The sequence below is a fragment of the Eurytemora carolleeae genome, unplaced genomic scaffold, assembly GCF_000591075.1.
Source record: "Eurytemora carolleeae unplaced genomic scaffold, Eaff_2.0 scaffold40, whole genome shotgun sequence".
NCBI classification, from domain to species: domain Eukaryota; kingdom Metazoa; phylum Arthropoda; class Copepoda; order Calanoida; family Temoridae; genus Eurytemora; species Eurytemora carolleeae.
Window position 1 is genome coordinate 356530 of NW_019396035.1, and position 14582 is coordinate 371111.

General features: G+C 37.5%; 4 protein-coding genes across 7 annotated transcripts; all 4 read left to right on the forward strand.

Annotated features, from left to right (window-relative positions):
* The first annotated feature begins 1125 nt into the window (after positions 1–1125).
* Positions 1126–2972, forward strand: LOC111697953 (snRNA-activating protein complex subunit 1). The gene is made up of 2 exons (XM_023468135.1): positions 1126–1553; positions 2204–2972. Exons 1-2 carry the CDS (start codon positions 1259–1261, stop codon positions 2935–2937), a joined length of 1029 nt encoding a protein of 342 aa, XP_023323903.1. The 5' UTR covers positions 1126–1258; the 3' UTR covers positions 2938–2972.
* Positions 2962–3604, forward strand: LOC111697974 (protein phosphatase 1 regulatory subunit 11-like). The gene is made up of 2 exons (XM_023468172.1): positions 2962–3133; positions 3414–3604. The coding sequence occupies exons 1-2, from the start codon at positions 2986–2988 to the stop codon at positions 3554–3556; spliced, it is 291 nt and encodes a 96-aa protein (XP_023323940.1). The 5' UTR covers positions 2962–2985; the 3' UTR covers positions 3557–3604.
* On the forward strand, positions 3535–6045 carry LOC111697962 (uncharacterized). Of its 4 annotated transcripts, none has more exons than XR_002764421.1 (4): positions 3535–3794; positions 4684–4975; positions 5392–5566; positions 5855–6045. XR_002764421.1 is itself a non-coding variant. In XM_023468148.1 (3 exons), exons 1-3 carry the CDS (start codon positions 3556–3558, stop codon positions 5494–5496), a joined length of 636 nt encoding a protein of 211 aa, XP_023323916.1. In that variant the 5' UTR covers positions 3535–3555; the 3' UTR covers positions 5497–6045. The 4 variants fall into 4 exon arrangements, 1 of the variants encoding a protein (XP_023323916.1); XR_002764422.1 differs by having other exon boundaries at positions 5392–5561; XR_002764420.1 differs by having other exon boundaries at positions 5392–5561; positions 5865–6045.
* LOC111697947 (MICOS complex subunit MIC60-1) lies at positions 6029–11023 on the forward strand. The gene is made up of 9 exons (XM_023468126.1): positions 6029–6461; positions 6521–6892; positions 6978–7361; positions 7561–7671; positions 7730–7888; positions 8005–8283; positions 8724–8893; positions 9745–9867; positions 10645–11023. The coding sequence occupies exons 1-9, from the start codon at positions 6054–6056 to the stop codon at positions 10826–10828; spliced, it is 2190 nt and encodes a 729-aa protein (XP_023323894.1). The 5' UTR covers positions 6029–6053; the 3' UTR covers positions 10829–11023.
* The last annotated feature ends 3559 nt before the right edge of the window (positions 11024–14582 follow it).

Consider the following 14582-nt stretch of genomic DNA (forward strand, 5'->3'; position numbering starts at 1 on the left):
CTACACTCTACATATGTATCTAAAGTGTAAAAATATCTATTTCTTGATAAAGGTTTAATAAATGAATTATCATTGATCAAGTTTCCTAATCAAAGGCTCAATTTTTTTAATTTGCCAGGTGTCATGAATTGAGCGGACTCTTGCATGGGGCGGACTTCCCCTAAAGTTTTAACCATGTCAACACAATGTTAGACTTAAAAAGCAAAGTTATGAAATTTTTCGATATTACTGTATTCTGATTTGAAAACCACACGTCTTAAGTAAATATTAATTGTTTGATGATTTGAAACGAAGACGGCATTCAAGATTGAGGAAATAACATTTTTTTTGCATTTAACTCCTTTAAAATAAATTTAAGAACTATATGCGTATTCAATATGTGTCAACTAATAATTTTCAATGTTTTAACATTGCTTTTTATGTCTTACCATTGTGTTATAATGGTTAAAACTTTAGCCCCATTCAAGAGTTCGCTCCATGCAGGACACCTGGCACATTAAAAAATTGAACCTTTAATCAGGAACTGATTAAATTCCTGATTAAAGATTCCTGATACGCTCCTGTTAATAAGAGAGACTAGAAGATCCCCCCTTCAATGAGCGGGGGAAGGCAGGCGGCCATGAGCCACCACTATTTCCCCTTCCGCACCACCACATTTGAATCTTCCGGGCAAAAATATCACAAAGTCTAATGATTATTTAATTACTGACTCATACTAAATCCATCTTAAAATCACTCATCAACATTAGACTTTAAAATCACACTTAAAGGCCCCAAATATACCATTTAAAAAAGAAGTTTTGCCCGGAAGAGTCAAATGTGGTGGCACGGAAGGGGGAAATAGTGGTGGCTCATGGCCGCCTGCCTTCCCCCGCTCCTTCAATAGTTCGACCCTGAACTTTACAGGGGTTGGGGGGGGGGGGGAATGTCCCCTTCGTTTTCCAGGAAGGCACGTCCTCCAGTCCCCCTTTGTGGGAAACTTATACTTAAAATAGAATATTAATTACCTTTGCCCCTTCCCCCCCCACACGCACAGTCCGATTAGGTCATGTTGTTCCCGTAGGTCGATTGAGTAGGCACCTAATTGAGCCAGTGTTGTCGTCGTCATACTTAAAGAGAGTAGACCGGGGCATTTTCGCACAATCTGCCATAGCTTTTTTGAGTTTATCAATGAACAAATGTTTTTTTTCTTGTGAAAATCTGTAATTCTTAAATCAGTTGACATACATCCCTTTTGTGATTTTGCCATCAAGAGAGAATGGATAAAGAGGTGCTGAAAGAATGGGAAAAAGAATATAACACACAATTGAAATTCAACGCCGGCGTAGAATTCGACATAGAGCGAGTGATCTACGCCGTGTTCTATGAGTTCGATGAGAGCCAGGAACCGAGGTTTTCAATTTTCTGTAAAGTTTGGAAGGAATCGAAGCTTGGTCTCATCTTCAATGGACGTGATAGCTTCAGAGATTTGTACGAACTCAGTACGGATATATTTTTCAGGGTCAAGAAATACGCCAAAGCCATTTATAAGGAGAAAGAAAATAACGTTTTAGGTAAGCATAGTCTTCAATTGATAGTTCAGTTCTAGATTTCTGCCCCCCCCCTCCCCCTACCGTCAAATGGGTTATTTCCTAGAGAACTTTACGGACCCGGCCCACCCCCAAGCCCCCCCCCCTCGAACCTCCTCACAATTTTTACTTAAACATGGCCAAAGTTTAAGAAGTGAACGCACGCCCCCTATTCTGTCCTAGCCACAGCGCTTGGCTTAGAACATAACCTATTTCGAACTCTTAAATAATACTAAATAAAAAATAGTAGATAAATCAATATGTAATAATATATACCCCTGTACGCATGAACAGTTACACACAAACCAAAATGTTTCTTATTTGCCCTGTTAATATCGTAGGTTAGAACTTAGGGTTTGTGTCCATCAGATCTTTGCAGCAAAGTTTTAAAGATTATGGTTACATTCTTTGATTAAGTTTGATAATGTTCTGAAAATCACTTCGTTTACAAAAATGATAGGAAAGGGTGGGAGGCCGATCCGGAAATCTTAAACATGATTTTGATCAACTCACGATATTCAAAGATATTTGTTTTACGTCTATAAATTGATCTATCAATCGCCAAAGTCAAGCATAAAAGGGCCACGTTTTCGCCATCGTTTATCATTGAAAGTGTTAAAAAGATTTTATTTCAGTTAGGTATGCGGCCATATATATGTTGTACTCCTTCTACTTCAAGCAACCCTGTAGACCTAAAGTTAGGATTAAACTAAGCTATGACGAGTTTAAGGATATATCTGCACTGATGGATGAGGCTAGGAAGGATATCCACTATGATATTTTGTACGCCTGGAACAAGCTGATATTGAGTAATGCGTTCCATTACTCTGTTGTTGGAGAGCAGATGGGTATAGAGGTTGCTAAAACACTGGAGAGAAAGGAAGATCAGTCAAACAGTTCCGTCCAACCATCAAATCAATATTTTAAATCCAAGGAATTCAGAAACATGATGAGACGATTGACCAAGGCACATGACAATTATGTCAAGGTTAAGAACGCATTCACCCAGGATTCAGTCTCTGGGCACTCTCTAAACCTAATGGACGTAGACCTTATCAAAAACATTGAAGAGTTGATTAAAGACGAGGAAGATGAACCTAAGATGAAAGGAGACAAATCTCAACCTGATGATATCGGAGAGAAGAGGAAAAGGTTGAAAGAACAGTATTTCTCCAAGGAGCTGGATCCAGGTCCTAGAGAGGGTTTAAGATTTGATGTAGAGGAGGACGAAGAAGAGGAAGAATGGACTCCAGGAGGTTCAGGGAAGAAAAAAACATCTTCTAAGAAAGCATTATCTAGAAACAAACCTGAGAAGAAACTTCCTAAGCAAAGGGGGCGGAAAAGAACCAAAGTTTCAGATTCTGAATAATAAAATGTGATAAGATAATCTTTTAATATTCCAGATTAAGAATGTACAATGGACAATTCATGTTCCAGCACTAGTTCGACTGTATGTGAAAAGAAGGAAGAGAAAGAGGAACCGGAGCAAACCCTCAAGCTCTGCTTGAAGAAGGAGAAAGGGAAGAAGAAGATTAACTGGACTGAAGATACTGTCGATAACGAAGGTATTATTTGAATGAAATATTATCCAGTTTTTTTAATGTAAGCTCAGTTGAGATATTATCATTTTCAGTTAAAAACCGAAAGACTTCAATGAAAGAATTCCTTTTCACATTTTTCTTCTCAATTTAGTTGTAAATGCCTCTACATAACAGAAGATTTTAACTTTATTTTGCTTATTTACAGAACCGGTCATAAATTTTAACATCTTTTCATTTTTGATTCAAATGTTTATCTTCCGTAAATATTTATTTCCTCAGTTCAACGAATTGATATTTGTTGCAGGTTTAGGAAAGAAGAAGAGTAAGTGTTGCTGTCAGTACAGGAAACCAAGGAAAGATTTGGAGGAGAGTTCCTCCGAATCTGACTCTGATTGTGAAAACTGTTTCGGGCACACAGCTTCAGATAAACAAACAAGCCAACCATAATGTCCCTGGGACTACTCGGAGCTTATGTCTCCGGCAGTGAGACTGAAAGTGAAAGTGACCAAGATCAGGAGTTGGAACCAAAGACTGAGCCGAAATATGAACCTTTGGAGGCTCTAAGCAATCCTTTCGGAGCAGGAGGAGCCGCAGCAATTATTCCTAAACCGTCATTCATGCAAGAGCAGCAGCAGAGGGTGGCGGGGGTTAAGTGTGATAATTCAGTATTTAGCAATCCATTCAGGTAATCCGTAGTATTAGTATTTAGGGATACTGTGGAGATTGGATACACAAGATTGAGCCACAGTATACCCAGGAGGTGTTAGTTATGTTTTCACGTAGCGGCAACATTTTTTTGGAGTTTATTCGTTGAATTTGGGAAACATTTTAGGGGAAAATTAATGAATATTTGAGGTGAGCATAAAGTATCAAAAAGGGTAATTCTTAAGAATATCTACTTATGAAAAGTGAATACCTCAAAGCAAACCCTTATCCTAATCTAACCATAATTATAGGTTACTAAGATATTTATTCGGATAAAGTACCGTCGGGCAAATGTATTTTAGATAAATGTCGGACTATTGTATTTTTTTGTATCTTTCCACTCTATGTGGGTCTGTGGAGTAATTATTACCGTTCGTTAAATTTGATAATCTAAGTTAAAATCTTAATTCTTGAGCAATTTTCTGAGGTATTTAGTATTTAGTTTTATAATTTGCGAGATTTCTACATTTATTTAAAGTTTAGTTTAAATCTTATATTGCATCTGGGTGAGTTTAAACTAGATAATATTAAGTGAAAGGAATTTTGTAATAGTTAAACCTGTTTCTAGTATACATCAATCATATTTTATCATACTAGATACTTGTTTGCTTTAAGAATCTTACCCGGGGGGGGGGGTTATTTTACATTTGATTAGTTCTGTTTTTATAGCATGTAAAAATAAATAAGTTACAACTACAACAGTTAAAGAAAAACTAATTTAGGTAAAAGCATAATTTGTGCACTGACATTTCCGTTAGGATAAGAGATGGGCCGCTTGCTGCATAAACCAACCATTTTCTGCTCAAGTTTATTTAGAATCTTTTCCAAGGAAAATATCAATCATGCAGCATTCATATTTTCTTTCTCAGGGACAAGGAAGAGAAGAAGAAAGCCATCCTGGAGCAGCACGTGAACATGACAAAGAGGCAAGAGGAGATGAAGATGATCGACGGGAAAAAGGTGTGCTGGATGTACAGGAAGGGGAGGTGTAGGCAGGGGTCAAAGTGCTCCTTTGCGCATGACAACGACGTAAAAACTGATCGTGTTGTAGAGATTAAATACGATGCTGATTCCCAGATCTCAAATAATAAATCTGCTAAGGGAGCTGTGCAGCAGATCCGACTGAACCCGGTCCAGGAGAGGGATATTTCTCCACCTAAAGTGAGTTTTTATATCAAAGGGATTGTTTACTTTGATCAATTGTTCCGGGTCTCTTATTGGAATATGATCGATTATTTCATGTTGCATTGCATGAGGGCGGTCTGGGGGTTCCATGTCGGGTTCCCTTGAAGATCTACTATAATTTCTTATTTCTTATTGACAAAATGTTTTAGAAGAAGGGAAAGAAACTGATTATTTGCTTCAAACGCTTAATTTTCTAATCGATCTATTTCCGAACCCGATTGTATTACCTTTGATTTTCTTTCTTTGACTAATGGATCTACCAGTACTCGTTGTTCGGAATATCAAAGGTCCACGTCACCAGGTTGCAAAGGTTTAAGGATTAGATTATTCGAGTTTGAGGCAAACAACTTGTAAGAAACGAATTAAATATGTTTACCCGCAATGTATTTCAGGAGGATGAAATGATGGTTCGGAAGAAGCGTCCTGGGCTTAGCCAGGGTATTGTCCCAAGCAAGAAGGCGATGGCGTTCCACAACAAAGTTTACAACAATCCGTAGTACCACCAAACATTCATAGGATACGGACAATACACTGGGGAGGGATAATTGTAAAAGCATTAAAGGGACTGTAAGCGTGATTTCAAATGACACTCTATTTCTATTCTACGTTTGATTCACAACGGTACCCTTCAAACATTTTCCCGAGCGGATATTAAAGTTATCTGCCTTAAAGTTGATTATTTTCAAATTATGGTTCTCTATTTAAATTACTTGCGGATTTGTCCAATGGGAGAGGAAGAGTCAGAATGCTAAACGATACCTTCCTCCTTGTTGCTCAGTTGGAGGTGTAAAGTGTACCGTTGTGAATCGAGCATGGTCCTCTTCAAACTGAAAGGCATTTGAAATTGCACGAAAGTTTCTTCAAGACTTGAAGAATTTGTTTTTTTCTTAAACGCTGTTATGTTATTTTGTTGTTGAAGTTTGGCTATATTTTGAATTAGGGGGAGGGCTGGGGAATGGGAATGCAAGTATATGGAATGTGTATGAATTTGACTTGTTTTAAGCTTGTAGAAATTTTGCAAACACTTATTTTTATTTTAGAATAAAGTGATAAAATGCTGAGGTTGTCCTCTGTCGCCGCGCGCCGATTAGTCGGCCGCTCGGAGGCATTGAGGACAGGTGTTCGCCACGCCTCGTCTGGCGGAGGTGGAGGCGGATTAGGGAAGGTATTGGCTGGTACTGTAATGTTCACCACCGGTGTGGGAGGTGGAGTTCTCGGATACGCTGCCTTAGATCCCGATTTCAGGAAAACCCTGGAGGCTGGTTTACCGGGGAGCGAGGACGTGTTAAATATGATTCTTGGATCAGCTTCTCCTCCTGCTCCTGTAGTAACTAAACCTGTCCCTAGTAAACTCCGTATCCCAGGACCCGTGGTTGTTACTAAACCGAAAGATGAAGCTTCTAAATTGGAGGAATCAAAGGTTCCAGAATCTATTTCAAAACTTCCTGAAACAATTCCCGAGGTAAGGAAAAATTAAATAAATGTTTTTCATGATCTTATTTTTTATACATTGTGTTTAAGGTTTCAATCTCAGCTCCTCCGCTCCCAGAGTTGGAAACACCTCCGCCTGTTTTAGCTCCCTCCCCGCCTGCTATCGACCCCCCAGTCGTTGAATCCCCTCCTACTCCTGAACCCGAACCAGAACCTGAACCTGTTCCTGCACCCGTGAAGAAAGTTGAGAAGATAACCTTAAATGAAGAACTATCTCCTGACGTAGAGAACTCTAGTCTTGAGCAGGTTCTGATTGAGTTGAGTAAAGAGATGAACTCCGCTACTGGAGTAGCGGTTGAAGGATACAATCTGTCTAGTGAAGCTGTTGTATCACATATAAATATTATGCAGAAAGTTCTAGAATCCAACCTGGCGGCACGGGATGACAATGCTTGGAATCAGGTAAGAAAAATAGAAAGTTCACGCTAAAATTAAAAAAGTTATAGACTCTCCGGATGGTTATACAATATACAAACATTTCTTGAAGGTTTTCGAGGCTGCTACTATTAAATCGGACGCACTGAAGTTCGCAGAAATGAAGGAAAAGGAAGCCATAGCTTCTATTAACAATGTGTTGGAGAGTATAGATGCTGGTAGAAAGAACAAGGCGACCGCTACCAACCCTCAGCTGATTGTTGCTGAGGAGGCCGCTAATAGAGCAATGTATCAGCTAGAGCAAGCACGAGCACGTATTGCCGCGGTTGAGGGTGAAGCGCGTGTTGTAGAACAGTACCGAGATCTAGTTGAAGAGGGTAGACAGCAGTTTCATCAGGAGATGGCTTCTATTATGCCTGATGTTAAGCTGGGAGAGAAGAATAGTAAACTCACTGAGGATGAACTTAATATGTTTATTACTCATGCTTATAGAAAGGTAAAGGATCCTATGATTAATAATGAATATTGATTAACCAAATCTTAGATTCTCTCGATGAATTGGTATTGTGTACTAGTTTCTCCTAGTTGGCTCTCCTTGTCTCTCAAAACTTATTTTGCCTGTGTTTTATGACTTTGATAAAATTTCTTGAACATATTTCAAAATAAGATAGTGTGTTAAAACGTCTTTTTTCTAGGTATTGCACCTGCAACAAGAGCTGGCTAAACAGCAAACTCTTGAACAACAGAGGTTTAAGACAGCTTTGGAGAAACAGAGGATGGAGGCACAGATGTCAGCTTCTAATAAGGTTTGTTTATATTCCCGTATACACTATGTCTAGAATTCTGATAATTTTGTTTGTTAAGATCGATAACGAGCTGGAAAGGCAGAAGCGTGAGCTTGAGGTTGAGCACCAGAGAAGGTTGGCGGGGATTAAAGAAGATTCTGAGTCTGAACTTCGAACCCAGCTTCGACGTCAAGCTGCTGCGCATAGTGATCATTTAGCTGATGTCCTCACGGTTCAGGTCGGGTCCCTTTTATCTTTTTTTCTTTTTATATCAAAGATCTTATTATATACTTTTTAGGGAAAAATAAAAAAGCTACATTAATTCTAAAACGTATGAAGAATGTTTGTATTTAGGAGGCGGAGCTAAGACGTAAACACGAACATGATCTAGATGAGAAACTTGCATCCGCTCAATCCAAGTATCTCAGTCAAGTGTCCGCTCTCTCCGGAGGTCTTCAGGGACTCTCAGCCGCACTAGAAGCAAGAGCAGAGGGAGACAAAGCTTCTGTATCAGCCCAAAAACTGTGGTTAGCTTGCGTGGAACTAGAGGGAGCCATTAAATCTGGAAATGTTAACGCCGAGACATTCGGAGAGTCATTTAAACCTTTAAGTGCTGAGATAGCAACCATTAAGGTGAATAATGATATTTCTATTTTTATTTTTTGTAACTTTTATGTTTTCAATCATTCTCAAATTGAAGAGATATTGAGAAGATTTTTTTTTATTTCTAATATGTAACTGTATAAATTTGCCTTTGCGTAAAATAAGAAAGAGGGGCTACAAGCATAAAGTTTGATCAGTGATGTCGCATTAGCTTTACCTCCTTCTTCTGTCTTGTTTGCAGTGAATATGCCATATTTTTTACTCATCGAAATTTTATATGTTTTCAAAGTTTACATGTTTCTGAAATTAGTTGTCCAGGATTCATTCAAAGCTATAATATAAGTCATGGGAGCATAGTGAATGGAGCATTATGTGTTTATAATAAAATATATTTTTAATTTGATTTTTAGTGTTTTAGATGACGTACTTCAGGTCTTCAAATATTTCTAAAACATCTTGAATATTTCTAGAATATCGCTGGAGAGAATCCGTTCGTGAATACAGTAGTATCCAGTATCCCTGGTGAAGCACTGACTCGAGGTGTATACACGGAGCAGGGGCTCAGGGATAGGTTCGTCAGGGTGGAGGAGGTGGCCAGGAAGGTTGGGAGTATAGGAGATGAGGGGGGTAGTCTTCTCAGGTAAACATACATGGATAAGCTGTTAGAATAGTACTATTTTTTATTTGACAGGACGTATTGGATCTTTTTCGACTGGACCGTTTAGACCTGGTTTGACCCGTCCCGACTTGGTTTAGTTTTGGGCTAGACCATTATGACCTGGTTTTTATCTTATCTAACTCAAGTTGTTAAATTTGATTTGACTTGGTTTGGCCTGGTTTGATCTGGTTTGTCCTGGTTTGACCTGGTTTGACCTGGTTTGACCTGGTTTGACCTGGTTTGACCTGGTATGATCTGGTTTGACCTGATTTGACCTGGTTTGATCTGATTTGATCTGGTTTGACCTGAATTGACCTGGTTTGACCTGAATTGACCTGGTATGAGCTGATTTGATCTGATTTGACCTGGTATGACCTGGTTTGATCTGGTTTGACCTGGTATGACCTGATTTGACCTGGTTTGACCTGGTATGACCTGGTTTGACCTGGTTTGACCTGGTTTGACCTGGTTTGACCTGGTTTGACCTGGTATGACCTGGTTTGGCCTGTTTGACCTGGATTGACCTGGTTTGACCTGGTATGACCTGGTTTGACCTGGTTTGATCTGATTTGACCTGGTATGACCTGGTTTGACCTGGTTTGGCCTGGTTTGACCTGGTCTGGCCTGGTTTGACCTGGTCTGGCCTGGTTTGACCTGGTCTTGCCTGGTCTAGCCTGGTTTGACCTGTTTTGACCTAGTCTGGTCTGGTTTGACCTGGTTTGACCTGGCCTTGTCTGACTTGATTTGATCTGGTCTGGCCTGTTTTGACCTGTTTGAAACCGTTTTGACAGTAAACCAAGTTTTTCCACCATGCATATTTGTATTTATTGCAGGTATGGATTAAGCTATCTACAGTCCAAGCTTCTGGTTGATACTGCTACTAGAACTCCTGGAGGTTCAGACGAATTAATTGATATTTCTGAGCTCACAGCTGGAGATATTCTTACACTTACCAGGTCAGTAAAGCTTTTAATCAACCTCCAACATGAATTAATGTTGCATTTAAGACAATCCTCTGCATTATATGATTTGAATTGATTTTAATTAAATTTCTACCCTCATAAATATGTTTTCTCTCGGTATCTTTGACCCCTGTTCTTGTTACTTTGTGATCGTAACTTGTATTTTACTCCGATCTATACAATAGGATTTTATCAAGTTAACAGGTATTACTGGGACTTTGCGACCTCGTGAATCTTCAATTTGTCATTTTTATAGTGCGAAAAGAAAACTTGTTTTTATCAAAAGCTGTTTAAAAAAAGAGTTATTGTATTAAAGTATAGAAAAAGAAATACTCTTGTCTAGCGTGATTTATTAAGTGGAGAAACCTATTTTTATCAAATATCCCAAAAGGTCTAAATTAAATAAGTTAAGCAGATTAATCTTATTATTATTATCGACACAGGTCGTAATTTGAAAACAGTGATAACAAAGAAAATAATGGAATAGGAAGGCGACATTATAGCAATACTAAAGTGTATTTGATGTTGTTACAAAGCAAATGGTTTTACTAGACACTTATGGAAATCACTAAAATGGGTCTCTTTAAATTGCACAGTTGCTGTGTCTCGTGTTTATTGTACTTTTAAAAGTTATAACTTGATTCTTAAAATCGTCTTCCTGTTTCAGAGCTTTCTGGTTATCACTGCATTATTTCACTCCATTGCAATACATTTATTATGAAAATATAAACTTTTAGTGAAAATTTAATTAGGTTTATTTTTCTGTTAAAGGCATAGTTTGGAACGAGGTGATCTTATTCAAGCTGTTCAATATATGGGTCTCTTGAGAGGAGAACCTCGCAGAGTTGTCAGTGATTGGATGGACGAGGCCAGACTTCATCTGGAGGCCAAGCAGGCCTCACAAGCTCTTCTAGCTCACGCAGCCTCCGTAGGATTAGAAGTTTTGCCCAAATAGTTGGATAAGGGACGTCATAGATTTTCAATAGAATATTTCACACAGAATAAATATCTTTTTATGTAACCTTGTCGTTCAATCTCGTCCCGGGACTGAAATATGATTTGGGATTTGAGAAATATTATTTTGATGTGATTTTTCTCCAACCCACCAAATTATTTATTGTTAAATAAATTCTTTAGTTAATTTGTTAAATTTTGATTTTAAATACAGGGTAATAGATAAAATACAGAAGCTAAACAAAACACTCAACCCGTTTTTATAGAAACCTTTTTTCATTTATCGTTTTCCTCTTGTATTGATTAAATCTCGACCAACATTTTTTGATGCTGAATTCCGAGTGTTGATCATTTAAAATCTTTTTATGCTGTCAGATTTATTCAGTTTATTAAAATAAATGTGATTTTATCCTTGATTTCGCCATTAAACAATATAACGATGGTAGTGTTCACATAATACTTCATTACCATAACCTTCGATTCTACAAACCTTTGATTCAAACATATGTATAAATATCTTTGAAATGTATTAAATTCTGATTTTATTGTTAATTCAAAAGGCGCTTGTGATTTGTGATATTCTTAAAGGATAATTTCCAGTAAATTCTCTATTTTAAGCTTTGCTCATTGTTTACTATGACCCGAGTGTGTATGATAAGGAATAAGACTCAACTTAACATAAATCAGAAATTAATTTAGAATATGTGCAGGGTGTCCCAATAAATATGGGTATTATGGAGACTACTTGAACATCGTGATTGATTTCCAAAGTTGATAAATGGCAGTTCATCAAAAATCAAACATATAATCTTATATCAATTGTTAAAATAAACTCGGATTAGATATTTAAACCATTTTTATTTTAAGTTGTAATCTGGTCTTATTTTGATATCTCTGCTAACCTTGACCACGATTTTATGGTTTTTGGGTCATCTTTTACTTGGTATTGTTTAAAAAATCTTTATTTTTAATTTCCTTTAAGAAAAAGGGAACATGTAAAATGAAAATTATGAGGATTCTTTGGATCCTGTTATATACTTCACCGATGAATCAGATGTATGCTACACAGAGAGGAACCTGGCAAACATTAAACAGGGAGGAACCTGATTTACACTACACAGGGAGGAACCTGATTTACACTACACAGGGAGGAACCTGGTAAACACTTACCAGGGAGGAACCTGATGTACACTACACAGGGAGGAACCTGATATTTACTACACAGGGAGGAATCTGATGTACGCTACAAGGGAGGAACCTGATATACACTACAAGGAAGGAACCTGATATACGCTACAAGGAAGGAACCTGATGTACGCTACAGAAGGAGGAACCAGGGGCGTAAATAAGGATTCTGTAGGGGGGAAGGGGTAAATTTTTTTTAAATTATTTTTATTAAAATTATTGGTTTTAGTTTGGTTTAATTTGCATTTTCCACTCATTTCTGGCATTTACAAACTNGGGGGGGGTAAATTTTTTTTAATGATGTATATCAAATTATTGGTTTTAGTTTGGTTTAATTTGCATTTTCCACTCATTTCTGGCATTTACAAGCTCCACCAAATAAAGGCTTCATTTCCTAACTTTCAGCTTTTACCTTGTTTTATATTCTTCATTATAGTCATTCATTTTACATTAACTACAAGATCTGCTAAAAAACTGAATTTATTTTAAGGAAAATAAAAAATAGTTTTACTCTGAGTGGAAAAAGATGTTACTTTTTTAAATCTTAAGAAAAGCTACTCTGCAAAACTTTGAAAAAAAATTGTCTTTGTTTATATTCTAATTTCCAGAGGCGCAACTAGAACTTTTGCTAGGGGGGGGGGCAAAATATTATTTTGTAATGGTCTGGGCTGGGGTGTGGGGGGGGGCTTGCCCCCCTTATAGATTTTTTTTAAAAAATGAAAGTGCTTTTTTAAGGATTTGACGTCGAAAAAAAGGAAATTTTCAGTTGTTGCATGCAAATTTGGCTGTGTTTAATTCAAATCTTTTTTTTCTTGTGTTTTATGAAAATTTAAACTTTCAACAACTGTAAAATTAACGATATGAGTCATTCAATTCTTTTAATGTGTGCGCGGAGCGCCAAAGAAAATTACAAGAAATAATCATTTATATATTCTGAAAAAAATCACATCAAAATACATATATAATTTCAGTCATCTACATTGAAAAAGGACAGATAATTTTACGTTTTCTCCTGAAGTTATTGAATTTATGATTGATCATTCTAACCAACGTTTATAATCTTATTTCATTTTCGATTTTATAGAAGTTCTATCAAAAAACAGTTATCAAATATGATTATCAGTTAGAAGTTTGCCAGGCTCAGTCTCAGAATGTTCTCTAGATTTTGCAAGTAAAAATATATTCTTCATTGCCCAGACGCTTTTTTTCTATTGAAAAAACATCTAATTGTAAGGACATTGACTATTGCTTTAGAATTTAGAATCATTTAGAATATGTTGACTTAAAATCTGAAATATCTGAAGTATCTGCACATTTTAAATTATTTTCGTGCAAATTTTAATGATATTCAATTTTAAAATCAACCTTTTTTTAATCAAAATTCTAGGGGGGGGGGGAATAACACCAATAACCCCCCCTTATTTACGCCAATGGGAGGAACCTGATATACACTACACAGGAAGGAACAGGATGAATAAAAAGAAAAAAAATATCGGAGGAACCTGATATACACTACACAGGGTGGAGCCTGTTAAACACTACAGAGGGAGGACCCTGACATACACTACACGGGGAGAAACCTGATGTACACTGCACGGGGAGGAACCTGATATACTACACAGGGAGGAACCTGATATACTACACAGGGAGGAACCTGATATACACTACACAGGTAGAAACCTGACATACACTACACAGGGAGGAACCTGATATACACTTCTAGGAAGAAACCTGATATACACTACACAGGGAGGAACCTGGTATATTAAACAGGGATGAACCTGATATACACTACACAGGGAGGAACCTGATATACACTACAAAGGGAGGAACCTGACATACACTACACGGGAGGAACCCGATATACACTACACGGGAGGAACCTGATATACACTACTGTGCCGCGTTTAACGGAAACGGCTTACCGTAAATTCATGGCTAGTTGGATTTTAGGACCAGATATTTCAATCTCAGTTTACTAATCAGAAGACATTTTCTCTCTGAAGTAAAACACTGTTATTCTCTGCAGCTCGAACAGGTGTACAGGCTGAACAAGATGAAGAGAAGAAAGTTTAGCATAACTGAGCAAATATATTGCAAATAAACTGATCGATACCAACTATCCAAAACCTATCTTATCTGAAAATAAAGAAAATACAGTACTAAAGAAATGTAAGGATAGAGGGTACAAATGAATATATATAAATGATATAGTGAAATAAATGCGGTTATATAAGTGTGGTAATCACAATAATAGATGATGACTTCTATCACTCTCCCTAGGTCCCAGAACTTCCAGTGATGAGAAACACTTGACTGCAAATCTAGATATAGATGAAATGCAGAACAACTACACAGGGAGGAACCTGATGTAACTATAAAGGAGGAACCTGATATACACTACACAGGGAGGAACCTAGGATATACACTACACAAGGAGGAACCTAGGATATACACTACACAGGGAGGAACCTGATGTAACTATAAAGGAGGAACCTGATATACACTAAACAGGGAGGAACCTAGGATATACACTACACAGGGAGGAACCTGATATACACTACACAGGG